The sequence below is a fragment of the Astyanax mexicanus genome, chromosome 12 (genome assembly GCF_023375975.1).
Source record: "Astyanax mexicanus isolate ESR-SI-001 chromosome 12, AstMex3_surface, whole genome shotgun sequence".
In the NCBI taxonomy this organism is placed as follows: domain Eukaryota; kingdom Metazoa; phylum Chordata; class Actinopteri; order Characiformes; family Acestrorhamphidae; genus Astyanax; species Astyanax mexicanus.
Genome location: NC_064419.1, coordinates 22,281,600 through 22,306,122, shown reverse-complemented (window position 1 = coordinate 22,306,122; position 24,523 = coordinate 22,281,600). Strand labels below are relative to the sequence as shown.

Below are 24,523 nucleotides of genomic sequence, written 5' to 3'. Positions count from 1 at the left end.
GGGCTGCTTTTATGAGGGTTAAGGAGTCAGTAAAATATGAAAAAATGAAAATGTATGGATATAGTGATGAAAAGACCAGCAATTTTTTGTCAGTGTTGAAACAAAAGCATTTTTTTTTACAGGCATTTCCTGACGAATGGACCAATAGTAATGGGCCAAAATAGCTTTGAAGTCATTCTTGGTACATTAATGTATGTTAAAAGCGTTCAATTTTGGAGATACAAGGGTTTGTAATGATTTATGATAATTATATTTCTGCTTACTAAGGAATGTTGTCTCCATAGTTGTTGATGTTGACAGCTGCAGTGATTCCACAAATGATGAGGGGAACACCTCCGGCTATCAAATAAAACCTGTGGATAAGAACAGAAATGGTGAAAAATCCATTATTATATTATATTAATATATTATACTAGAGGTGGGCCGTATCATGCTGTACACAATAATATAATTTTTAAAACAATAAAAAAGTTTATATTGTGATAGTAACAGTGGTCTATCAAAAAAAAAAACAGTCTGTGATGTTATTTACTGGTATTCTACTGGCCATAGTCATCCAGACTATGAAGCGGCACATAAGGAATCATGTAGTAACTTAAAAGTGTTGAACAAAGCAAAATACTCTGTGAAGCATTTAGGTGGCTCTTATCTGGGGTTCTGTTAACTTGCGGTTTTTGAGGCTGGTAACTCTGATAAACTTATCCTGTGCAACACAGGCAACTCTTGGTCTTCCTTTCCTGGGGTGGTCCTGATGAGAGCCAGTTTCATCATAATATTTTTTTTTCTTTAATTAGGTGAGTAATTCTTGGCATAATATGGATTAGAACAGTACTCAAATAGGGCTATTCACTGTATACCAACTGATGGTGTCAAACACATACAAAGCAAGAAATTCTAGAAAAATGTGCTAAGCTGTCAAATAAGCAAGAGGTGCACATTGAAGAATCTAAAATATATCTGGTTTGTTTAACACTTTGTTTACTAAACAATTCCATGTTTTTCCTTCATAGTTTGGATGATTTAAGTATTAATCTACAATACAGAACATTTTAAACTAATTAAATTTGTTAATTTAAACTTTTGACTGCTACTGTATTTGACTGTTTTTGTCTGAAATGCACTTCTCTGCTCTTTAGCTTCTAAATGGAGGCTTGAGAAGTGCTTCTATAAGTGGGTGAGAGCGAGGGAAAGAGAGAGAGAGGGTGAACAGGGGAATGATTTATCCCAGGGAGCAGGCCCTGTGTCTGAGGAAACCCTGCGGGGTGTGTGGGTAGCACGGAGGTCAGTGGCAAAAAATCGAGAGGTCAGTGGTACAGTGTGAGAACCGAGACTAGAGGGGAACAGGGTTGTATCTATGTCCGATGTGTGTGTGTGTCTGCATGCGTGACTGACAGCTAACATTATCCCTTATTAGATTTATGGCCTTCCACTGCACTTTTATGTAATCCATTCTCCTTACATTCCCCTCTTTTAGTCTCCTATCGCTCTCTCTGTTTCTCTCTCTCGTTCTTCCTCTCCATACTAACAGATGGCTCTTGGTTCTGCGAAAGACAATGAGCTTCTTTGAGCAGTCAGGTTTTGCATGGTGGTGGTCTTTGCACTTGCACGCTTGTCTGTAAACAGTGCTTTATATGCTTCAATCTGTCCTGGCCACCTCCATCCATCCTCTCCACCCAAAGCCTGTTCTCACAGCAGCTCAGAACAGGAAGCCAGTGGAATGTGAACAGAAGCATCATTGTCTATGCAACAAGAAAATGCGTAGTTATCAGAATAATGTTTAGTTGTAGAAGTGTAATGAGTCTCAGAATTTGATTTTTTAGGACAATGCCATGTTCTGTATGTTTTATGATACAGCAGAAATATAAAATAAAAATTGACGAGCACTGGCCAGCGTACTCATGGCAAGACAAAGTGAACTACCAAGTTCAAGTAAGGCCTGATAGTGGGTGGCAGATAGCTACGTTCCTCACAATAGCGATGATATCATAATACTTTGATTCTGCGATACTCAATATATTGCAAGACCTATCCAGACATGATTACTTTCTCATGGGGACGTCTGTGAAAAATATTTCACACTTCTACTCAGTGATAAAACTCTTGCATCCAGACTGCAATTAAAAAAAACAGGAGGACCAGTGAGTTTTTGGCTCTCTGTCACGTGACATCACATTCAGTAGCTCCTCCATTTCCACTCACTGTTGTGTTTACATGGATCTCTGTGGAAATCTCTGTGGAATAAAATTACTGAATTAATTCATGTGAAAATGTGAGTTCCGTGAAAAACAGTATGTAATTTTCTTAGAGGAAGTCTGTTAGTGGCAGCTGCCAGTCAGTATGTGGCATGCTTTACTTGATAACAAGACAACATGACAGCAGTTGGGTGTCAAAACAAAGTTTGCTCAGAGTGCATTCATGATGAAAGATACACTAGAAAATAGAACAACAAACCTATCAGCCTGTCTTTCTATCAAAAGTCAATATGGGAAATTAGTCATATGGAGTTTAGAGCGCCTATGTTTCAGTAAAAATGAAACTGATCATATTGATATGAAAATTATATTGATATTTGATGTAACATATCAAAAACAATACGATACGATAATTATGCAATATATTGTGCTAGATAATGCTATTTTGTCTCTCCTCTATTCTTTAGTTTCCATAACCCAGATACTAGTTACTGTCCCATGATTTGACATGCCCAGATATCTTTTCAGTACAATATAGAACCCTTTTTGCATGTACTTGTATTGTGACAGACCTATAGTTAAGAGGAAGCAGATTGGCTGCACTCCTAAAAACGAAGGGTCCAATGTATGGATTGGACATTCCAGACTTTCAGTTTTAAAATGTCCTCAGTTTTCTAATGAGAAGTCTGGGAGCTGCAGGTTTGACCATCTGGGAGTGGCAATAAGTACTGAGGTGTTCTAAAACTTTTGTCATCATTGTAATTTAAGCCAATTTAATGTATTTAGATAGATCATTTAATGTAAGCCAATAGCCTTGTGGTTTACACAGGATGTATAGTACAGTACTAGTATGTACATAGTGGATACTGGAAGTAGTGACAGTAAGGTCAGAAGGTCTACAGAACCACTAGAACAACTGCCTTTCTTGTACCAAAAAAACTTCAGTATGTTTAAGTACCAGTATCTTTGGATTGGTATAAATGTAGTATTTTGTACATTTCACAGCCCGTCTCTTAACAGCATTACTGACCTGAGCATGGGTCGCTGGGTGGGCGGCACAGCAGCCTCGCCCTCCGGTGGCTGTGGGGCCCGCATTAAAGCCTCCTTATAGAGCACACGTGCACTAACACCGATCCACAGCAGAGAGGATAAAGAGGAGTAATGCAGGACAATGCCCACCTAAAACAAAAAAACAGGAGCACAAACATTTTTACAATTAAACAGAGCTGTAATTACTATCTTGGAGTCATATCATCAAGACTAATTTGTAAGAGGATGCTTACTGCCTGGCACACGACCGGGTAGTTGGTTAGGGTGATGCCCCCAGTAAACACCGCAGTCATCATAGCGATGTGGAAGCAGGTGTTGAGGAGAGTGTGCCAACTCTTCCTAGTAATACTGATAGAGCTGAGGACAGAAGAGAAAGAAGCATGGTCAAAATCTTAAAAATAAAAACTAACTTTTAATATTCTAAACTAAAGAATCAAATGCCAGGTAGAAGATGTTTTGGATGATCAAATAAATCTGAAGTAAGTCATGTCGACATATTGTATGATAGGTAGGCTTGTCACAATAATTGGTACTGACTTGTTATACAATTTATGGACATGAACTTAGTCACCTTTCTCAGCCTCAATACTGTCCATTTTGTGTCCTCCCTATTTGCAAGTCAACCAATAATTGTAAGATACAATATTTTTGTCATTTTAGAAGCATTATATGCCACTGATATAACGATAGCTAATATAATAGTAAAGCAGTCCACTTTTGAAAATACAGAATATTTAGACACACACATTTAGATTTAGGTTATACAAAAAGAAACTGAAATCCTGAATGAATAAAACATTAATACAAATTAAATATACTGTTTTTTAAACAATGTCGACATGCCAGCTCATTCATATTACTGGGCTCTATTTATTATTAAAACATAGTGGGCAACAATCGGAGTCTGCAAAAATGATTGAGGTCATGTCTACATATTGTATGATAGATTGTATGATAATGTAGTTATTGTCACAGGTCTAAGCCTGTCACAATAACTGTTACCGACTTATTTATGGACATGACTTCAATCATTTTGCCCAACCTTGCTATCATCCATTGTGTTTCCTTTCTTTTTGCAAGTCAACCAATAAATGCTATATACAATATTTTTTTGTAATTTTAAGACCGTTTTATTAAACTGATACAATCATAGCTACTATAATGGCATAGTAAGGCAGTGCACTTTTGAAAATTTCGAAAGACTATTTAGACACCAGGTATAGAATGTACAAAAAAATGTATATACTAATTAAATAAAACATAAATACAAATGAAAGACTGTTAATATAACTGCTCATTCACATTAATGGGCCAGTTAATGCTGAGTCAGCAAAAATGGTCGAGGTCAGGTCTAAATATTGTTAATAATGTTATTACTGTCACAGGTCTGTCTACATTACTGACTTCTCTTACGATTTACCAAACATGACCTTAATCATTTTTCCCAACCTTCATATCTTAAAGTTCACTGTGTTTTTTTTTTCCTTTCACAATAATCACAAAAATTGCTGGAATATTCATATACAGTATATTGTCTGAAACACAAACAATGTAACACAAACAATGTAACATCTGAATATTAAGTACCCTGGTAATGTAAGGGGTGTTTAGTGTGAACAGTCAACATTATAAACATTACCTGTGGTGTAGTATGTATGTGAAGATAATGGTGAAGAGGCAGAGGAGGAGTACTGCAGTGCATGTGTACACCACTGGGTGGAGCACCTCCACAGGACCTTGAGACAAACCTGGGAAAACAGGTACCTCCTGAGAGAGAGAGAGAGAGAGAGAGAGAGAGAGAGAGAGAGAGAGAGAGAGAGAGAGAGAGAGAGAGAGAAATAAAGATTAGAAAAGGCACATACTATGCATTCACACAGACAGACTAATTGCATTATCCTCCTCTTTGGTAAGTGTTAGCTAAACATTCCCGAACCCTGAGCCAAATTCTACATGAAACTCATGTTCTAATTAAAGCTGAACATCATTCAGAATTCTGTTATATTCTGGGATATGCTTTGAGTGTTATGAGAGGCATACTTTGAGCCAAGAAGTGAACACTTTGCGTATTTTTTAAGAGTATAATTCACACCTAAAAACCTTTAGTTTCCCCAAAAATTACCAGTGCGCCTTTTAATCCGGTGCATGTTATGCAATAATTTTACCTGTCAGGTTGTAAGGAGCAGTAAAGCCACTCCGCCAAATTGCAGTGTTATTCAGGAGTTTCAATTTAGTTCTCCAGCACTGGGGCTGGAGTAGCATTAGCATTAGCCACCACTATTCCCCCTTTCAGAGGTGAGTATTATCAGCCTGTAGCCTGCTACTAAGCCCGGCTAGCACTGCTGGAGTAGCATTAGCATTCATCCGCTAACCACACTAGCTATTTCCCCGTTTAGCGGTGTAGCCTGCTCCTAAGCCCGGCTAGCATTGCTGGAGTATCATTAGCATTTATCCGCTAACCACACTCACTATTTCCCCATTCAGAGGTGAGTATTATTGGCCTGTAACCTGCTCCTAACCCCGGCTAGCACTGCTGGAGCCTAGTGCCGGAGAAATTTAGGAATCTAAGCTTATTGTAAGTAAACAGAAGTGATTTACTCAGTTTTCTGATAAACAGTTTTCAGGAGAGAAATCTGTGTAGATTTACTCCCAGCGCTTGTTGACTTTAATAGAAAGTTTTTTTTATTACAGTTTTGTTTACATTGCTACTTAGTTAGCAAACTCCTGAATTAGAAATTCCTTATAGTGTCTCTTAAAACGCACCTTTTATTCTGGTGTGTTTTATGTATGAATTTTACCTGTCAGGTTGTAAGGAGCAGTAAAGCCCCTCTGCCAAATTGCAGTGTTATTTAGGAGAGTCAGTTCAGTTCAGAGTTCAGTCAGTATTAGCATAAGCCGCTAATGTTCTCCAGCACTGGGGCTGGAGTAGCATTAGCATTAGCCGCTAACTACCGGTTCAGAGGTGAGTAGATTCACATCCAGTGCTTGTTTAACTTTAAAAAGAAGTCTTTTTTTAATACAGTTTTGTTTACTTAGTCTAGCTTTACTAAACTTAGTTAGCTACTCCCCCACCACCACCATCCAGCAGCAAGACCTGCTCAATTAGAAGGTGCCTTATAATCCAGTGCACCTTAGGTATGAAAATAGACCAGAAAATATATGTTCATTGATAGTGCGCCATATAATACAGTGCACCCTATAGTGCGAAAAATACAGTATGATCAAGATTTCACCATCAATGTCAAATTATTCTCCAGAGTTGTGTAAGCTCTAGTGTAACTTTAATATGGCCTGCCGCATGTCAGAAGGAGAGGTATGTAGTGTTAAATGTCTGTTAGTAATGAGAGATGTGTCCTCCCCGTGTAAAATAATGACTCCACCACTATGATAGGCCAGACAGAACAGGGGAGCTCATTAGCTAGATAAGACTCGCTTCGGCATGACTATCAATCTCCAGCCGTCTTACGCTGCTGTGAGCTGCTCTGCAGGCAAGTGTGAAACTGAGGTAAGCTTGACTGTAATAGATGAGGGATGAACCAACCATCAGGGTTTATTTATGGCTGATTTTGATTTCTTTTAAAAGCTTAAAGCAGATTTATGAGGCCTTTCAGAGCATATAAAACTGCTTCAGAATCATAGTGATGCTTCACTGACCTGTAAAAGAGTGAACAGTGCTGCTATTGTTGCTACTCTAGGCTCAACACAATTCTAATTGCATTATGTAATTTTGGAGAATTGGGCAGAATAATGCTTGTAAGAACTGCATAATGCGGCATAATTCCATAGGTCTCTCTGTGTAAAATTGTGTAATATTACTCCACCACTGCAGTCCACCTGCTTCTTCACTTCATTACAGATACCTGTTCTATATCTTTCAGCTTGTAAAATGCATGTGTAAAGCATGTCCTTTAGGAGTGGTTCAAATCATAAATTCATATTAAACACTGTAGGGGGAGCCAAAGAGCAAAAAAAAATAATGCTGTAGGTCTGCCTGAAGCTTGTATAAAGTAATTTGAAATTCAGTACAAAGAAAAGTGGTGGTTCAATTATGTTTAAAGCATTTTAATCACATGGTTGTGGATTTGATACTCAGGTCTGCTAGACTGCCTCTGTTGGGCCCTTGAATAACTTCTTGTAACCTAAGCTCAACCTGAATGGAAGGGCCAAACTGCTTTATGCTGAATAGCGATTTATATGTAAATATATGGGTATGATGTCACAACTATGAATTCAAAATAGGCTGTGTTTATTTCCACATGTACTTGGGAGTGAACTGTCTTGAAACTTTTGGGTTGACATCAAAAGCAAATTTAATACAGATGTTGAAAATCAAAGTCACATACCCATACTGGGCTAACATCAAGCACCAATATTAGACAGATGTTGAACAGACGTTGATAGATTAACACCAACAACCATTTCAGCACCTATTAAAATTAGAATTTCACATTGTGTGGACATTAGTATACATTTTAGCAGCTTTTGGAATTTGATCTTCTTACCTCACACATAAATGTTGGTATTGTACATCATTATGACATTGGCATGTGTTCTGGTTCATTAAAGATGATGGCATTTAGGGCTGTCTCTGGTCAGAATGGGTAACTGAGCATGCGGAAGAATCATTTTAAACTGGGCGGGTGTGATGAGGCTCCTTTCAGAGCGGATTAATCCGTTTCCAGGTTATGTTCAGTCAGAGAGACAGAGCATGCTCAGTCTGAAACTTCACTTTAACTACACACTTTGTTTTTACTATGAGTGAATGAGCTACTAAGGTCTGAGTTTCCCCTTCTGAAGTCTCCATTGCTCCACCAGCTGCTCGCGTTCAGTAAAACTGAGCCGGATCCTCTTTTAGAGGATGTACATGTAAAGTAAGTATGTAAAGACGCGTGACATGGCCAGAAGAACTCCTGCAAAAAGCGACCCAAAACCCCAGTTTTTAGAATGAATATATTAGGCTTAGTAGGGATGGTCGTTCCAGCACACTGGTATTATTAAACACAATATTTTATCCCTTCTGCACTCAGAAATGCTTCTGCTTTCAGTTTAGAAACAAATATTACGGACTGCCACTTTAATATCACAATTTAAAGAAAAATATCCATGTCAGCTGTTGTCCTAGCATTGAATTTTGATCTCCAGTCGTTAACTTGCATTGTGATCAACCTACATTCAACCAGATAACAACCAATTATCTGTGTTGGTGGCCAGTTAAACTACCACTATGAATAGGGGCACACAATCCAAACAGGAAAAACACACGGCCAAAACATCTATTTGATTTCCATTGTTTTTGTGATATCACAGCCTACAGAACGTAAACCCTGAACAGGCATGTCATTTAAGTTATTAGTGCCGAATGTAATAAATAATAGACTGTTTTTTAAACAAGGCTCAGTCTGAAGCAACCAATCAGAACTCAGATTACTTACATAAATACACAGTTTTAAGGTGCAGTACAAAAATAATTCAAAGGAACAGATGTAAAATGCAAAAATGTAAGAACATACATGATAAGAACCCTTTACACAATATAGAGTGAAAAGAACGGATATATACTTTAAGCTTCCATTCTGTTTGAAAAGAAACTTGCTTTAGTTTTACCTGAAGCACTGCATAGTTGCTGAGCACAGAGCAGCGTAAAGTAGAGGTGCTGGAGTCGCTTTGAGCTAACTGACATCCATCTGAACGCCAACTCCCATGATTCTTGAGGCCCTGCAGACTCCAGTGAGCAGCCACTGGGTCACTACCAGGTGATGTGTGTCTCAGCGACACAATGATGGGAGCGGACTGATTCCACATGGTGCATCCATCTGAAAGAGAGAGAGAGAGGGAGAGTGAGGGACAGACAGAGAACGAAGTAATTCTGTGAATCGGGTGCCAACTGCATCCATGTTTGTTAAAATATATATATAATGTATTTACTATATACTATTTCTAAATACCATTTTAATACTATTTTATTAGTAAACGACCATTTCCACATGCCCATATTGAATAACATGACATCTGTATATAAATTAACATTAACTAAATGTTTTTTTTATTAAATCCTGATTTACCCTCATTTATGTCCCTTAATTTTTTTCTTAACCACCTGTCATACTAACTTCAGATTTGTTTATAAATAATGTATTTTTGCTGTAAACGATATCTAGATATTTAGAGCAGCAATAAACAAAGAAAAAAAAAACACATAAAAACTGCAAAAAAAACAGAATGAAATGTTTCATCTGGTCACATATGTTTTATTGTGAATATGTCTCCAGGGTTTAAATAAAAAAGTATAATATTGTGTACATACTTTTTGTCAAACATAACAAAATGAACATAAATATATATATGCTCTAAAGAAGTTGATAAACATTTCAAAGTAGATGTGTCTCCCTTTTTATAGAAGCACTAAGAGTAAAAGAGATTGGAATCGTTTAATGCTAATGTGGGCTATCAGCTGAAAGAGATTTTCTGAAGGTTTGGATAATTTAATTTACTAAATTGAGTTACAGGGTTTCTAACTACGGGAAAGAGTGATGTCAGCCTCGCAGGTTTCGCCTTTTACAACATTTCTTTCCAGCTCTTGTTTACATTCTTTCCAGCTTAGTAAACTACACTGTGTGAAACAGAATCGTGAGAAACGGACCTGCGGCCTGTGAGCTTCATCTGCCTGTACCCTGTTCTCTACTTTAAACTCTCAGTCAACGTCTTTATAGTGTTCATCCACCCTCAATACTGTATCTGCTGGTCTCCCATCCTTTCAGCACTTTTTACATTTAAAAACGGCATATGAGTCAATAGGGAGGCCATTTTTGTGCAAAATTCCCAATGTGTTAATAAACCATTATCTAAAGATGTGACAAAGGGATTCTATAAAGGTTCCATGAAGAACCGTTTTTTTTTTCCAAAAAGAGATATGGAAAAAAAAAGACTTCTGCTTTCTGTGTCAGTGAGAGCATCAGCATTCAGAAAAGGTTGCCACCCACCACTACATACTATAGGGAAAGAATTCCCCTCTATTTTATCTGCCCAGCTTGTAACAGCAGAAGTGTCATTTAAATCCAATTAGCTCAAAGGGGTTCTTGTAGAACAAGTCACTTTATTTTTTGTTTTGTAGTTTTTAATCTACAAATTTTGTTATTATGCTGCAGTTATTCTATACTGTAGAGATGTATATTCACCTCATGGATGTTTTTGTAGAACAGCAGCTAACTTACCCAGGCCTACATAGATGACTGGCGTGTTGACACTCCGTCTACGGGTGAGGTCCAACGGCCCGCTGGAGTTTCCGACGAAAGGGAAGAATCTTCCAGTGCGGAAAGCCACAAATTGGAGTTTACAGTCGACAGGAGCGGTTGGGGGAAAGAGGGATGGAGGAAGAGAGACTGAAGCAAGTGCTATGGCATTCTGTGAAAACACAAGAGAGAGAAAGAAAGAGAAAGAAAGGAATTTAGCCACTGTATTAAGTTTTACAAACTATAAATAAATAAAGATCTATTTAAAGCCTTATCCGGACAGGATTTGTTTCTCAGGGCGACGCATGTAAACATATTTCACACGTCTACTCGGGGACAAAACTCTTGCATCCGGACATGTGACATTGCATTCAGTAGCTCCTTCATTTCCACTCACTGTTGTGTTTACGTGGATCTTCATGGAAATATGCACCCAAAGTGTAATTATGGTGTGTGGCAGTGGACAAATAGCTATTTTATTAAACGTGAGGTGACAAAACTCATAGATATGACTCTGGTTGGGACTAAAATTCAGAGAAAAAGTAGATTATTCAGCCTGTAATTTTTTCAGAGGAAGAGTACCCCAGGACCCCCTGAACTAATCCCATCTGGATAGGGCTTAGGACTCTTTAAAGATTTCATATAATGCTAATATCATTGATAATAAAACAGAAAGAGAAGAACTAGCACTATTCACATAAGATTCATCAGTTGTCACAGCACCGTTAGCATTACATGAATGCTAGCAGTTTAGCACAATTAAAAGGCCTGTAAATTCTTCCTATGTTTTCTACATAATGTACTGAATGAGTTCTTGTTTACTACATTTGTTATGTTTAAATAAAAAAAATCATTACAAAAAAAGAATAAGACTATGCTAACAATGCCTTGTTAGCTTTCACTACATACAGTACTATTAGTATAAAATACAAGATGCCATCAGTTTAGCAATATTCGGCGGTTGCATTTTGCAACATTAATAGTTTTAGATTTTACTCAGTTTCACCTTCAAAGGAAAAGCGTTCAGTGAAGTGTTGTGGGTTCCTGTGGTACAACGGAAGCGTAGCTGCTGCTCATGGTTGGAGTCTGTTGTCTCTAAGCCAGAACTGGGTGCAGAACTTTCTCGTCTCTGATAGGCGGTGCAGCTCATGCCGGTGAACTGAGCCGGTCGTATCAAGTGAGCTTCCATTACGATATTACGAGACATCTGCAAGTAAAACAAAGTCATATACTGTGCAATGACCATATCAAATAATGTCTTTCTCTTTCAGACTATTTTTGTCATTTTTGTGACATTCATGAACACAAAAGAAGACATGTCTAACCTCCCGCAGCATGAGATACATAAATTTATTGATATCCATAAAAATTACAATTTCACGCATTCTTTCACAATATTATTCCTTTTTGTGTGATAAAGCCAGCTTACGCATGTCTTACTGTGGCAGAACTTGCCCTGCAGCAAGGCAAATATGAGAAATGGGGATCCCTGCAACCCCCCCACACAAGTTGTTGAATGCTACGATTGTTCTGTGAGCATGAGTTAGCCCTACAGCTTCACAGCACTCTTATAATACAGAATATTAAAGGAATTTTATCAAATTGAAAATCAGGGTTTATCAAGTTCAGGTTTAAAAATATGTCCATGATAAAAAAAAGAAAGAAAGGAATAACACAGCAAAACAAGTCACTAAGTCGCAGCATAAGATAGCATGAGTTAGCCTAGCTATGTTTTGGGTTTTTAAAAGATATTACCATATTTTCCGCACTATAAGGTGCACTTAAAATTATTTAATTTTCCCCCAAATCATCAGTGTTTCTTATAATCCGGTGCATCTTATGTATGAATTTTACCAGTCAGGTTGTAAGGAGCAGTAAAGCCACTCCACTGAAGTAAAAGTGACTAAAAAGTGTATTAGCATTAGCCCCTAAGCGCTAGTCCTTTCATCAATTAGAGGTGAGTAAAACCGCTAGCTAATATCGTCCTTGCTTAGCAAAACACTTAGGGTTCCTTAGTGTAGTGCTGTCGGGCAGTATTTACTAGCGGTTAGCGACTAAAGCTAAAGCTCAGCTTTACAGATGGAGAAATTTGGGAATCTAAGCTCATTGTAAAAAAAATGAAAGTGCTTTACTCACCCAAATGAACAGTTTTCAGGAGAGAAATCTGTGTAGATTAACATCCAGTGCTTTTTTTTATTACAGTTTTGTTTACTTAGCTTAGCTTTACTTAGCTTAGTTGCACCACCACCACCCAGGGGCAAGACAACATACTGACACCTCTATTCTTTACTAGTGTCGCATAAAACGTGCCTTATAATCTAGTGTATAATCCTTGAAAACAGACCAGAAAAAAAAGACATTCTTTAATAATGTGCTTTTAAAAATCAAGTGCGCCTTATAGTGCGAAACATACGGTACAAATGCTGGCCAGACAGACATTTTTTATTTAGCAGGGTTTGCTTAGAAATCTTGCCAAATAAATATTTCACACTTAATTGCTATCATCACTAATAATGAATGACTGAGACAAGTTAGCATAATGTATAAAACTAGTTAAGCTGGTAGTTCTCAGATCTTGCTGGCCTAGCCACAAAAATTATTACTTTTTTATTTACAACTTTACATTAAGGCTTACCATGGAGAGGTCCTGTGCGTTGGTGTGAAGTTGAGGCCAGGCCAGGGTCTCCAGAGAGTGAACGATGGAGCTACAGGCTCTCTCCTCCCTCTGAGCTCGGGATAAGATCTGATCATCCACCTGCATCAGGTTGCTGCCCATTTCCACCAGTACTTCTGACAGCTGAAAGACCAGTAAAGTCTCACAACGTTGCACTTGCAGGAATACGTCTTCTCAAAAACTGCACAATGTATTTTTGTTTTATTATTATCATGATATTAACCTTTGCCATGCTGACATCTTAATATGGGTAACAGGCATTTTTTAATAGCTGTTTCTTTTTTTTAAAATTTAAATATTTAAATAACTATATCTATTTAAATAACCTTCCAGCTCGAGTCCATACTAAATTACATTACTTTAAAAAAAATGATGAAAATGATGAAAACCACTATTTTACCATGTTTTAATGTGTAGTAAAAAATACCAGTCCTGCTTTAAATGTATACAAACATTTCCTAACCTTTAAAAAATGCTTTTATATACATACGATATAAACAGATATATACAGATATATACATATATGGTCCAGACTCTACCTCACGTAGTTGTGTGGCGTAGTCCATGAACTTCTGCATCATCTGTGCCACATAGAGAATGTCCACCGTATCTGTGAAGCCTGCTGCCTCCAGCGTGTATGACCTCACCTGATGTGCCAGTGTCACTGCATTGGAGGCATTGATTGGCATCTACAGCACAAAAACACAAACATAGAGCAGTCAGGAGACTTTCAGTTTTCCTGGAGTTTTACTAAAACTGCTTGACCTCGTCACCCAGTCTAAATAAGGCTGTATTTAATGGTTAGGTTTATATGAGTATGGGTATATGGGTATTTAGATAATATGGAACTCAAATTGGAAAGTGAAGTAACCTTTAAGCTCCCTTTATATGTTTGATTAGAGTGTAATAAAACATATTACATGGCTATAAAACCTTATTTCAACTAGAAACAAGCATGACCAAAACTTGATTAAAGTCATTCCTTCACAATTAAAGAAGCTCTGGAGTTCTGGACTGTTCTTGTAATAAAGGCGGTAAGACCACCAGTCTGAAAGTAAGGAGAGCAATGATGTTATATTAGTGTAACAAATCTCACACTGTGTGAGGTAATGTTGTTAGCTGTGTGCTTCATTCTGTGGGGTAGTGCAGTGTCTCTGTAATTTTAGCATGTAACCTACATCCAGATGCTTCTATTATTATAGAAGTTTACTGGCTATTTTGCTGAACTTAAACCATTAGGTGCTTTCTGGCCTTCAGGTGAAAATAGATTATTTAAAGCTCAGGAAATATTGGCTCAATATCTTCTGGTGGTTTTATTATCTGTATTCGTTTTGGAAAAGAAAGACCTGTATTGTGCTGCCTCTGTATAACATCAGTTAAAAAATGGAGAAATGCACTTGGGGTGTGGTGAAACATGATATTGAGTACAAATTTTTGTTGAATAGCCCACCTTCATTCACCCCAGCATTCCAAAATACAGCGCTTTTAGCCGATGCTCCAAACAGGCTTACAAAGCTAGTGATAGGAGCATAGCATTGCCTGTGCAAAAAATGTTATTTCTACACTATTAGCAGGCTCAAAATAGCTTCTTAATTCATTGGTAGAATTCTAAGGTCCCTGACATTTTAACTGAGGCACTTAGAACTTTGAAAGCGCCCATACTCTAAGGGGAGTCGTGCACATACACATAGTACCGTGATTTAGTCATTCGCACACTGTAATCTTGAAATTAAGTTACAAAAATTTGACTGACGAGCATGAATGAATAGGTACGATAGGGGAACAGATCGCAAATATTAATTGAGTTCAAATGCATGAATATTAATTATATTAATTTATATTAATAAATGCAAATCATGCATTTAAGCCTGTTTGGAGCATTGGCTAGAAGTGCTGTATTTTGGAATGCTTGGGGCAAACAGAGGTGGGCTTTTTAACACTGGAGTTCTCCTTTAACTTAAGAGAAGTTTGAGAGGATGCTCAGGTTGGAGGCATAGTTAGACGTGCAATCTTGGGACTTTCACTGATTAAACATTCGCTCAAGGCATCTGTGATGGACCGCCATAAGTTGGAAATGTATACTGTATTGTTGTCAGCTACATCAGCTTTCCAAATATTGTTAGAAAGCAATGGAAGCCATGAGCACAATCCACACTGTTATCAGCAACAAATCCGAATGCCAGGCTATATATATGCTGCTTTCAAGACCCAGGATCTTCAGTGCAATTTTCAACAAACCAAATACAAAACCATATGCTGCAAACATTAAAAAGTCATGGCGGTGGAAGAAGAGGGTGTGGTTACTAAATTAGCCTGCCTGCACTAATGTGACCCTGTGCAATGATAATGCTTTACCATCACATGGAATGGATTCAAATTAACAAATGGAATTGAAATAACTGATGCACTACCAGTATGAAAGTATGGAGAACATTGGTGATGTCATTGGTGTAGAGGCACTGAGAGTAGTCTCCTTCCTCCCAGCGTCCAGAGCGATCACAGTAGCGAGATGCCCTTTTCTGCTCCACACCGCCCCCTACAGCCACGGATGGATAGCGCAGCTGCAGGCAGTACTGATATGAAGTAATTCCAGCCAGAGTTCTTGGCCACCTAGACAGAAACAAAGAGAAAGCACTCCTAATATCAGACACCCAGGCTGATACTGTATTTAACTTAAGAGTTAGAATTAGCACAGAAATGGCACCAAATCGACTAACAATAAGATGCTGGTTTAGTTATTCTAACCTGAACTCTCCTCTGTTATTGGTCACTCTTTGTTCAGGGCAGAAGGTGGCGCTGTTCTCCAAAACCACAATCTCTACACTGCGTGAGGCGTTCCCTCGGCTCGTGGATACCACACACTCCCATTCACCGCTGGCATCAACGTTCATGTTTGATAGAATCAGCTCACTGCAGAAAAAGCATATTAAAAACCATAAAGAACCATGTTTGGAGTGTGAAGAACTATATTGACGCTGAACACCGACATTAAGGCCTGATCCCATTTCACCCCTTGGCCCTACCACTTCGCTCTACCCCTCTGTTTTGCACATGCATGCCTAGACAAACTGAACATTTTGAGAAGCATACTAAAAACAGAGGGCTACGAGAATCACTGGCAAGAAAGCAGCACAAGCGTCCAAACAAACCAACACATTTCTGTATTTTGCTTTGTAAAACTGAAAAATAAAACTATATCATCGTAATTAAATGTGTAGTTCCAATGTTTTAAGGCCATTTTCTTCATAACAAGCATAAAATATATTACTTGTAGTTTGTCTAGCTAGCTAATTTTCCAATTTCACCATAATTGGTGCAATAGATGGCAGAGGTTTTAGCATTTAAGGTGGAACAGAAAAAATAAAAGAAGATAAAGGCTAATAAAGGCTAATGAGTCCTAATGAGTGGGTTGGGTAATTGGCCATGTAAATTTGGTAGAAAAACTTATAAATAAATACATTTATTTAAAGAGGAAACATTTAATACAGCCTGTGACATTTAATACATTGTACTTAAACATACAAGATTACATGCAAACTGACACTCAAAACTTTTTTAACATCACAATGTTAATGTCTACACAACATTACATTTTAAAGCTGTTACACAATAATCTGTTGATGGTAGTTAACTTAAACCCAACATCTTTCAAACGTCAAATGTCTGTTTTTTTTTATTTCCAAACAAGTCAATTGGGTTTTGTCCTCAACCCGATTTTTATTTCTAACCAAAATTCAACTTAAAACTAATTTTATTGTGTTTGACTTTAAGCAAGTTTTATATTTTGACGTCAAAACAATTTTTATTTCTGACTAACATTTAATCTCTATCTAAGGTAGATGTCAAGCCACTGTAGGGTTTTGATGTCAACCCAATTTTCATTTTTACCTAAAATTCAATGTCTGTCTGAAGTTGAAATTTGACATCAAGCCAGCAGAGAATTTTGAGGCCAAACCAAATTGAGTCCAAGAACTTTCTGCTGTCAGATTGATGTCTATCTCCTGATACAAAGGAAGGGTTGTTACCTGGTGATGAAGGTGCAGTCGTGTAGCACACTTTCCTCTAGATGAACTCCGTTCTCAGGGTTATTGGTGACCAGTTTGCGTTTATGGAACCAGTGCAGTGTGGTATTTTTATCCATCAGAGCAGCAGTACAGTGGAAGGGCAGCCTATCACCTTTGAACACAACTTGACGCAGGGAGGGCAACAGAGATAGTGTGTGCAGCTCCAAAGGGCCTTCTGGAAAACACATAAATATACACTGTTAGCTTTTTTCATCAGTTTTACTGCAGATGATGAGCTAAAATTTCTATTGTGCCCAGTAACCCTGTCAGTGTTCTCTGTGGGTGGGATTTACACTCAAACTTTCTCTTTTGGGCCATTTTAACATCTAAGGCTACGTTCACATTACAAGTCACATTGCTCAAATCCGATTTTTTGTTCAGATTGGATTTGGCTCTCTTGACGGTTCACATTCACAAAAGTAATTATCTGTGTTAAGTATCTGTGTATAATGTGAATTAATCTGTCCCTGAATGTCTCACATGCACACTGATACATATATAAACGTCGCCATCTTTACCAACAAAAAATGTCATATTTGAGAGACGACTCGTAGCTTTATAAAGGTGAAATGGATGTGTTAGCAGCTCATATGTAAAGCATCTCAGGTCGAGGAGGTGAAACCAGGAGATGTGTGGGTACCAGAAAGAAGCGTAAAGCAAATGCGTAAAAGCAAAAAGACGCATGAATTTCGATTTGACCGTTCACATGCATGTCGCGTACGTATCCAATTTAGGGCCACATATGGAAGTGGCTAAGATCTGATTTGAGTCATAAAAAAATCAGATCTGAGCCAATTGAGCAAAAAAAAAATCAGATTTTAGTCAGTTCACCCTGGTAATGTGAACATAGTCAGCACTTAGGTTTAAATCTTTTCATTTCTGTTCATTAATAAGACTTAATATACTGTTCTGCTACAGTAAATAAATTAATTCCCAGTCTAAGTGTTATACAAACTGTCCATACTGCTGTGTGATGCCACTGCGCCTGCACAACACCAATTATTTTTTCCTCTGGTTTCTTTACAGAATGGCTTAACTTCCTGTAACTGATCAGAAAGTTTTCACACTGCAGACCAACTGGACCAAGGTTCAGTAGATCCAAACCCAGACCACCTATTTTGGTGGGACCAAACTCTGGTTCTTTGGTCCAGACCATAGTTCACAGCCTTTGCTCTCCTGAGAAAAGTAGGTAAGTGTGAAAGCAACTTTATAAAGCATAAGTTCAGATTGGTTCCATAGCAGGTAGTTAAAAAATGGAAATATAAAACACATTAACCTTGCCTGTATTTCCCATGGTGGGCAATCAAGTTAAAGACATGTTGAAAGTAAGTGCACAACGTATTTTACACGTCATATTTGTCAACTTAGTTTATAGATTAGAAAAAACATCACCAAAATTGTAACAAAAGGCGTAATTAAAAAGATACATCATAGGCTTTTATTTGTTTTAGTTGCAGCAACATATTAGATAAGTGAAGGGAGAGCTGCTTAATAAATATTTAAATATATTGTTGTAGTGCAGGTCCCTGAAATGAGATTCACAGGGTGAGAGTTCTGCATTTCACACCAATATGCCTGATGCTGTAAGAGGATAATACCCTGGTGTTATCTATTGTCCAGGAAATCTGAAACACATCTTCGGGCCTTGCAAAATCCTAACCGAGCGGTCTATTAGATATGTCCTTGGGTAATAACCCAAGAAAATATGATTCCATTCACTCTCTCACACCAGTTGTAGGGGGTGAGACTCAATCATTTTCTCTGGGTGTTTTGTTGCCCTGTCATCATTCGGGCCCCATCAGATTAGCTGCGAGAGAGAGAGCGAGCCTGGTGAATCAGAGACGTTTAGCGGCTTTCGGGATATTGGCAGGCACCCTTTATTCATAACAGCAGAACCGCAGCGGAATTACTCATAGACAGTCGGCTCTATCTGCCGCTTGCCAACACAAATATGTTTTAAGAGTCGCGGAGGAAGGAATGGTGACATGAGCTGATATTGAAACAGCAACGGGGAGTCTGGTTTGAGGCCCCGAGACGCCGCTTGAAAAAAAACAGCCCCAGCGCATATCCCACAGTGGGATCAGACGAGGTCTGACTCTCAGCCACAGTTAAACCGAATCGGACCCCCAGCGACAGAAGACGAAGCGCAGAACGATGAGCAAGGAAAATGGAAGATGTTTGCGTTGGGATGGATGGCATATTTGAACCGCGCTCCAGCGGAATTCCACCCAACAGCCAGAACACCACAGAGACTTGAGGGAGGAATGATTTCCAGAAAAAAAAAATACAGGAAAATTTTCAAAGCAAGGCTGGAATTCGATTTTTTGTTTCCCTTGAAGTTTCGGAATCCGGGAGCTTTCATTTCGGTAAATCGACACTTTCTCAGGATTTGATCTTCCCTCCCTCTTCCGGTGGTCTGCAGCACACTACGCCTGCCATGCGGACCCAGGCATATTTCTCTTGTTTCTTTTGGCCGGGCTTTTGTTTGTACAGTATATAGTGTATAGTGTCCGTTCTGGCATGTGTGCATGTATGTACAGTAAGTTTCACTTGTATGTGTCCTTTTCTCACCACAGCTCAGGTCACTTTCTTGCAGCTCTCGCAGCAGCCTGTTCTGGAACCTCCTCGGATATGCGCAGAAGGTCTCGTCTCCGAGGCGAGCAGAGCTGGTACGGAAGAAACCCGGCACCCACTGCAGGCCACAGTCGCAGGACAAAAACTCGGACTGAAAGTTGCTGTTGGGGCAGAAAGAGAAAGTTAACTTTGTATGAATTACTAGTTAATATCAGTGTAAAGTTCAAATGAAACTAGTGGAAACTACTGGAGGTGTGTGTGTGGGTCTGTGTATCAAGGGTTGAACAAATTTTTGGCCACCACTGGCCAATGTATTTTTTTTTATATTTTCAGAACATTCACTGTATACCAACTCTACCTCTTCACAACACAACCGATGCTCTCTCACTTTAGTATTAATCTACACTGCATATAATTTAAAAATAATAAAAGACACAGAATTTAAGATGTGTCCAAACTTTTGACTGGTACTGTATATGTGTCTGTTTATGTTAAGATTTAAAATGAACATAAAAACATTTTTATGTCTAAATGTTTTAAAAATACACATTTCATAATGAACGGACCAGTAGAAACGCCCCAAAATGACTTGAAATCAAAGACCACTGAAATCAAAGAAACTGTAAAGTTACCATTTTACAGATAAAATATTTCTATCTAACAACATACGATAATATATAATAACATAATATATATGCACACATACACACACATATATTTGTGATGAAGCCTGGGAGTTTCACTAGTGCTCTTTCCTGACCCTCTGGCAACAAATGAGATTCCAGGATCATGCATCACGCTCTGGGTCCCTAAGCAGAGACTACACTTTCAGTATAATGGCTCAGGAGACTGTGCCAGATTTCAGCCATATCCTCCATAGTCACATTACAGGATTAACCTGTCATACCTGACAAAGAACCAGCTTTTCTCTTATATGAGTTAAACCACAGCTGGGAATTAACATCATGGATCAGACATGTGCACGTATTACCCGACATATTTATCAGACGTCTCAGAGCGAGGAGCTTAATCCAGGATTGGAGTTCGCTCTTAAACAAATAGCATTTTTTTTGCTGAGATTTTGCGAGGGGAACTGACCTAAGATCAGCATGATAGAGTCAGACCTTGCCTGTGCTGCCACGTGTAGAGAGTAACGGTACACAAAAATCATAGTTTGGCACAAATGTATGTTTTTAAAGTACAAAAAATTATAGTAACTAGTATAATATAAAAGTACAATAAAAAAAAGGCTTCCTTCGACCATAAACTTGCTAAAAGCTTGGTTGCACATATTTAATGATGCATTACATTTCACCATTCTTCACATGTGGGAACAGTTTAATTATGGTATACAAAATAGAATTATATGTGGCTAATAACAGGTTTCTGTCCATTTACTGTTTTTTGCCCATGCACAGATTTCTGCCCAGGCACAGGCTTCTGTTCAATTACAGGCCCCTGCCCAGTCACAGGCTTCTGCCCATCCACAGCTTCTGTCCAATTACAGGCCTCTGCCCAGTAACAAGCTTCTGCCCAGTCACAGGCTTCTGCCCATTCACAGGCTTCTGCACAGCCAAAGACTTCTGCCCAGTCACAGGCTTCTGGCCATTTATGGACTTCTACCCAGCCACAGGCTTCTGCCCAGTCTCAGGCTTCTGCCCAGCCCAGGCTTCTGCACAGTCCTCTGCTCAGCCACAGGCTTCTGTGCAGTCCTCTGCCCAGCCATAGGCTTCTCCGCAATCCTCTGCCCAGCCACAGGCTTCTGCCCAGCCATAGGCTTCTGCACAGTCCTCTGCCCAGCCACAGGCTTCTGCCCAGCCATAGGCTTCTGCCCAGCCATAGGCTTCTGCATAGTTCTCTGCCAAGCCACAGGCTTCTGCACAGTCCTCTGCCCAGCCACAGGCTTCTGCACAGTCCTCTGCCCAGCCACAGGCTTCTGCCCAGCCACAGGCTTCTGCTCAGTCCTCTGCCCAGCCACAGGCTTCTGCGCCGTCATCTACCCAACCATAGGCTTCTGCACACTCCTCTGCCCAGCCACAGGCTTCTCTGCACAGTCCTCTGCTCAGCCACAGGCTTCTGCGCAGTCCTCTGCCCAGCCACAGGCTTCTGCCCAGCCATAGGCTTTTGCGCAGTCCTCTGCCCAGCCACAGGCTTCTGCGCAGTCCTCTGCGCAGCCACAGGCTTCTGCACAGTCCTCTGCTCAGCCACAAGCTTCTGCGCAGTCCTCTGCCCAGCCACAGGCTTCTGCCCAGTCACAGGCTTCTGCCCAACCATAGGCTTCTGCCCTTTCACAGGCTTTTGCGTAGTCTTTTGCCCAGCCACAGGCTCCTGACCAGCCATAGGCTTCTGGCCAGCCACAGGCTTCTGCCCATTCACAGGCTTCTGCCCAGTCACAGGCTTCTGCCCAGTCACAGGCTTCTGCCCAGTCACAGGCTTTTGACCAGCCACAGGCTTTTGACCAGCCACAGGCTTTTGACCAGCCACAGGTATCTGCCTATTCATCAGCCCTATATCGGCTTTTATGCCCAGGCACAATATTCTGTCCATCTGTCCAGCCTGGTTAATATTTTAGTTGTTGTGGCTTCTAATCTAAAATCCAGTTAACAAATCCTATATGGGGAGCACACTCAAATATATAAATATATTCTACAAAAAAAGGTATAGAAAAATATTGAAGAATACTGCCCATTCCCAGGCTTCTGCCCAGGCACAGGTTTCTGCTCATTCATTCAGTCCTTATCTTACAGCACTGAGAATGTTGGCACACCAAGAAGACACATATCCAATATTACAAAATAAACACTGTGTGTGATGTGTAGCTTTCAGTATATTTGCTTTATACTCACACCAGCTTTAAGGAGGGAAGCTCTTGGAAGATGTTTGACTCCAGTGAGGAGAAGATGTTGCCTGAGATGTTCCTGAGATGGATAAGAAGAAATAAAAAAGACACATTCAGAAAACATCAACAGAATCAATTTGAAGAATGATTTCATCTGAACTATTAGTAAATAGTGTAAAATTATTATATATTAAGCAAATCAGAACAAATTGTGAAGCAAAAGTCTAAAACTGTGACTGCTTCAAAAAGGCCACTAAAATGTAATGTAGTGCAACGCAGAAGCACAGCAGTTATTGTTCCAGTTGACACAATGTGCTTCAATTTACATAGCTGTGGTCACAGTGTTGTGGTGTTGCGGTGTTGTGGTGGCCACTGCAGCTCTATAACGGAATAGAACTGACAGAAATAGTTGAAAAATACGCTGAAGATCAGTTGGAAAGTTCCAAAAGATAAATTAAGAATGCTCTTGTACTAGAAAGCTACAGTTTCTTAGATACAAGATCTTAAGACAGCTGCAATGTTATATACAGTATATTTACACAACAACTTACAATCTGGTTAGGTTGATAAGTCCCTGGAACATGTCTGGAGTCAGGCAGCCAATCCGATTGTTGGACAGGTCTCTGTAAAAGCAAAGACAAATGGAAAGTGCATAGCAATTTAGTACAGCAGTACTACTGCTACCACCAGAAGCACCTCTATACACAACCACCACTATATTTAACAGTAGGCATTAGGCCTTAGCATACTTGAAAGCACAAACTGGGAACGTCCTCTAAAAAGCTTTGAGCAAAAGCAATATGTAAGATATGCAAGCTACTATAAACTCATCATAAATTAACCCAAACAAGACAAGACAGGACCCCATTAAAGAATACTGGAGAGGGGGCGCACTGTGACAGACTCTGCTTTGACTCTCTGAGGCTTATGCTTGCATTCTTCTGTCCATCCACTGCTATTTTAACTCATCTACCCGGAGCACGGCCCTGTGCGTGTTTATTTACACAAGCCTACTGATCCATCTCTGACTGAATAGTGAAGAGGGAATGAGAAATGTAAGAGAGATTTAAGGTCAAGTAGTTTATTATGAAATCACTGAATTCAGATGATTGCAATGAAAGTAAATGGAATTTGACGTATTGAAAAGTTTACATTAATGTAATTAGGCCTGGACTATATAATTGTAGTGATTAAGCAGACAGTAAAGTGATTAAGCAGAAGAGATAGTTGAGGGAGGGAGGACTAATTCAAGTTGCTTCTGAAGGTCTGATAAACTTCAGACCTTAGATTGCTGCAAATTGTGCCGGAGAGTGGTGCCGATTAACAGCATGACACATCTAATCTGTTCCACCACCTCAAGCAGTTCCACTACATACAATATTTTCCTTATTCTGGCTGAAGCGATTTTGTCGCTCATGTTGTAACTAAGTGTTTTATAATTGATGATTGCCTATATGTTTGCTTATTTGACGTGGATGCCATGTTCTGTTTATGTAAATGAAGGATTTTTGTATTCTTTATCCTAGTTGAAACACTTTTTTATTTTTTAATTTAACGTTTCAATCTGTTAAATTTGTTTACAAAAGAATAAGAAACTCTACTTCTGTTGTAATTTAAAGTTATTTATATTGGTAATATGTTTATAGGTTGTAGGTTCATGTTTGACAGGGATGTCATGTTTTTGTGAATATTGATTTATTTTGATTTTGGAATTTTGTTTTCAAAGTATTATATAGTTTTTTTTTTGTGAAAGAAGGCTTTAAAGACTTAAATTAAAATTTCAGACAGTAGTAGATACAGATTTCCATTGCAGGCATTCTTCGCAGTTTTTCTAAAGCCTTCATAGTGTTTATATAGATATCGAAATGATATCATATTGACCAAAATGATAATCATTTTTTTTG

The 24,523-nt window shown here is 38.9% G+C and overlaps 1 protein-coding gene across 1 annotated transcript in view; it reads right to left on the bottom strand.

The window, feature by feature from the left end:
* Positions 1-24,523, bottom strand: part of adgra2 (adhesion G protein-coupled receptor A2) — a 114,727-nt gene that overhangs the window by 4,739 nt on the left and 85,465 nt on the right. Inside the window, exons 4-18 of the mRNA XM_049485745.1 lie at positions 23,171-23,242; positions 22,627-22,698; positions 19,778-19,941; positions 17,168-17,381; positions 15,888-16,052; positions 15,554-15,752; positions 13,682-13,831; positions 13,104-13,265; positions 11,475-11,675; positions 10,451-10,640; positions 8,844-9,052; positions 4,882-5,009; positions 3,476-3,599; positions 3,223-3,371; positions 264-353 (exon numbers count right to left, since the gene is read on the bottom strand). Of these exons, the coding sequence (XP_049341702.1) occupies positions 264-353; positions 3,223-3,371; positions 3,476-3,599; positions 4,882-5,009; positions 8,844-9,052; positions 10,451-10,640; positions 11,475-11,675; positions 13,104-13,265; positions 13,682-13,831; positions 15,554-15,752; positions 15,888-16,052; positions 17,168-17,381; positions 19,778-19,941; positions 22,627-22,698; positions 23,171-23,242 (2,289 nt within the window). The remainder of the gene's footprint in view (positions 1-263; positions 354-3,222; positions 3,372-3,475; positions 3,600-4,881; positions 5,010-8,843; positions 9,053-10,450; positions 10,641-11,474; positions 11,676-13,103; positions 13,266-13,681; positions 13,832-15,553; positions 15,753-15,887; positions 16,053-17,167; positions 17,382-19,777; positions 19,942-22,626; positions 22,699-23,170; positions 23,243-24,523) is intronic.